This window comes from Sander lucioperca, chromosome 17 (assembly GCF_008315115.2).
Source record: "Sander lucioperca isolate FBNREF2018 chromosome 17, SLUC_FBN_1.2, whole genome shotgun sequence".
NCBI classification, from domain to species: Eukaryota; Metazoa; Chordata; class Actinopteri; order Perciformes; family Percidae; genus Sander; species Sander lucioperca.
The window spans coordinates 20371553-20374052 of NC_050189.1; the positions used below are offsets into that span (position 1 = coordinate 20371553).

Below are 2500 nucleotides of genomic sequence, written 5' to 3' on the forward strand. Positions count from 1 at the left end.
AACTGACGGAAAACTGACTGAAAACTGAATGAAAACTGAATGAAAACTGACGGAAAACTGACGGAAAACTGACTGATAACTGACTGATAACTGACTGAAAACTGACGGAAAACTGACCGAAAACTGAATGAAAACTGACCGAAAACTGAGTGATAACTGACTGAAAACTGACGGAAAACTGACTGATAACTGACCGAAAACTGTATGAAAACTGAATGAAAACTGACTGATAACTGACTGATAACTGACCGAAAACTGACTGATAACTGACTGATAACTGACCGAAAACTGAATGAAAACTGACCGAAAACTGACGGAAAACTGACGGAAAACTGACTGATAACTGACTGATAACTGACTGAAAACTGACGGAAAACTGACGGAAAACTGAATGAAAACTGACCGAAAACTGACTGAAAACTGACCGAAAACTGACTGAAAACTGACCGAAAACTGACTGAAAACTGACCGAAAACTGACTGAAAACTGACTAAAAACTTTCTGAAAACTGACTGAAAACTGACTGAAAACTGACTGAAAACTGACGGAAAACTGACTGAAAACTGACGGAAAACTGACGGAAAACTGACTGAAAACTGAATGAAAACTGAATGAAAACTGACGGAAAACTGACGGAAAACTGACTGATAACTGACTGATAACTGACTGAAAACTGACGGAAAACTGACCGAAAACTGAATGAAAACTGACCGAAAACTGAGTGATAACTGACTGAAAACTGACGGAAAACTGACTGATAACTGACCGAAAACTGAATGAAAACTGAATGAAAACTGACTGATAACTGACTGATAACTGACCGAAAACTGAATGAAAACTGACTGAAAACTGTCCAAAAACTGACTGAAAACGAATGTCAAACTCCGCTTATGCTGAAAACTGACCGAAAACTGACTGATAACTGACCGAAAACTGAATGAAAACTGACTGAAAACTGACCGAAAACTGACTGAAAACTGACTGAAAATCTTGGACTGGTACGAACATTTACTGTCCATGTGGCAGATAGCCCTCTTAGATTTACTGGCCCAACAGTAAATGTACCTGCATTTGGCCCCTGGCGAGTGTTAATTTGGGCCCCTGATATTAGAGTAATGTTGCTGATAATCAATCCTCAGCGTCTGTTTTCTGACCTCAGAGTCCAGCTGCACCACACTGATGTCATAGTCAACCACCGCCCGGTTGTACCGCGGGTGCACGATGATGGAGCGCACCCCGCGGCTCTGACTGTGAACACCCGGATGATCCAGGTTATTCAGACCCAGCACCACCTTCCACAGCTCCGCACTCTCCCTCCTGGCGCACAAACACATCATCATTAGTCTTTTTATATAAAAAAAGGGTAACTTTTCCCCTGTTTCCCATTCAGTCAGCGCAGCGTCCACTAAAAGTTCTGTTGTTGCCGCTGACAGACTCAGATTATTATTCTAAATGTCTGACAACATTATGGAAAGGATCCCTACAGAGATAGACCTTTTAGTTAAAGAGTAAGATCCTTTTAGTTTAACATTAAACAGCCCCGAAATCACCATCACCAAACTCCACCAGACTCCATGTAAATAATCAGCACTTTTATCATCGTAAAACACACTTCATTCAAAGTGGACAGAAACTAAATAAAACTACCAAAAGCTGTCTTGGTTCATCTTTCCACTGTTCCAACAATCACCACTCTGGTTTGGTTGAAATAAACCCTTAAATCACCCATTTACATGTGGAAACATGCTGGCTCTATACACGCTAAAAGTAGTGATTATTTACATGGAGTCTGGTGGGTTTAGGATGCTTAAAGCAGTGATTATTTACATGGAGTCTGGTGGGTTTAGGATGCTTAAAGTAGTGATTATTTACATGGAGTCTGGTGGAAATATGCTGGCTCTATACACGCTAAAAGTACTGATTATTTACATGGAGTCTGGTGGAAATATGCTGGCTCTATACACGCTAAAAGTAGTGATTATTTACATGGAGTCTGGTGGGTTTAGGATGCTTAAAGTAGTGATTATTTACACGGAGTCTGGTGGAAATATGCTGGCTCTATACACGCTAAAAGTACTGATTATTTACATGGAGTCTGGGGGAAATATGCTGGCTCTATACACGCTAAAAGTCCTGATTATTTACATGGAGTCTGGGGGAAATATGCTGGCTCTATACACGCTAAAAGTACTGATTATTTACATGGAGTCTGGTGGAGTTTGGTGATTTCATGTTAAACTAAAAGGATCTTACTCTTTAACTAAAAGGTCTATCTCTGTAGGGATCCTTTCATAATGTTGTCAGACACTTAGAATAATAATCAGAGTCTGTCAGCGGCAACAACAGAACTTTTAGTGGACGCTGACTGACGGTGAACATTTGCTATTTCAAAGATTGTTGTTCAGTTACTTACAAAAACATTAAAAAGTTACCCTTTACCGTGACATCCCACCTCCCCTCTTTCTCCCCCCTCTCTCTCTCCCCCTGTCTCACCCCTCTC

The 2500-nt window shown here is 40.6% G+C and overlaps 3 protein-coding genes and 1 pseudogene across 6 annotated transcripts in view; 1 reads left to right on the forward strand and 3 right to left on the reverse strand.

Moving 5' to 3' along the window:
• LOC116034141 (hemicentin-1-like) overlaps positions 1-2500 on the reverse strand; it is a 1482957-nt gene that overhangs the window by 671083 nt on the left and 809374 nt on the right. The gene's annotated exons all lie outside the window — the stretch shown is intronic.
• Positions 1-2500, reverse strand: part of LOC116034899 (gastrula zinc finger protein XlCGF49.1-like) — a 390500-nt gene that overhangs the window by 336965 nt on the left and 51035 nt on the right. The window lies entirely within an intron of this gene.
• LOC116034906 overlaps positions 1-2500 on the forward strand; it is a 399592-nt pseudogene that overhangs the window by 322412 nt on the left and 74680 nt on the right.
• Positions 1-2500, reverse strand: part of corin (corin, serine peptidase) — a 39950-nt gene that overhangs the window by 3651 nt on the left and 33799 nt on the right. Inside the window, exon 21 of the mRNA XM_031313151.2 lies at positions 1155-1317. Coding sequence (XP_031169011.1) covers positions 1155-1317 — 163 coding nt within the window. The remainder of the gene's footprint in view (positions 1-1154; positions 1318-2500) is intronic.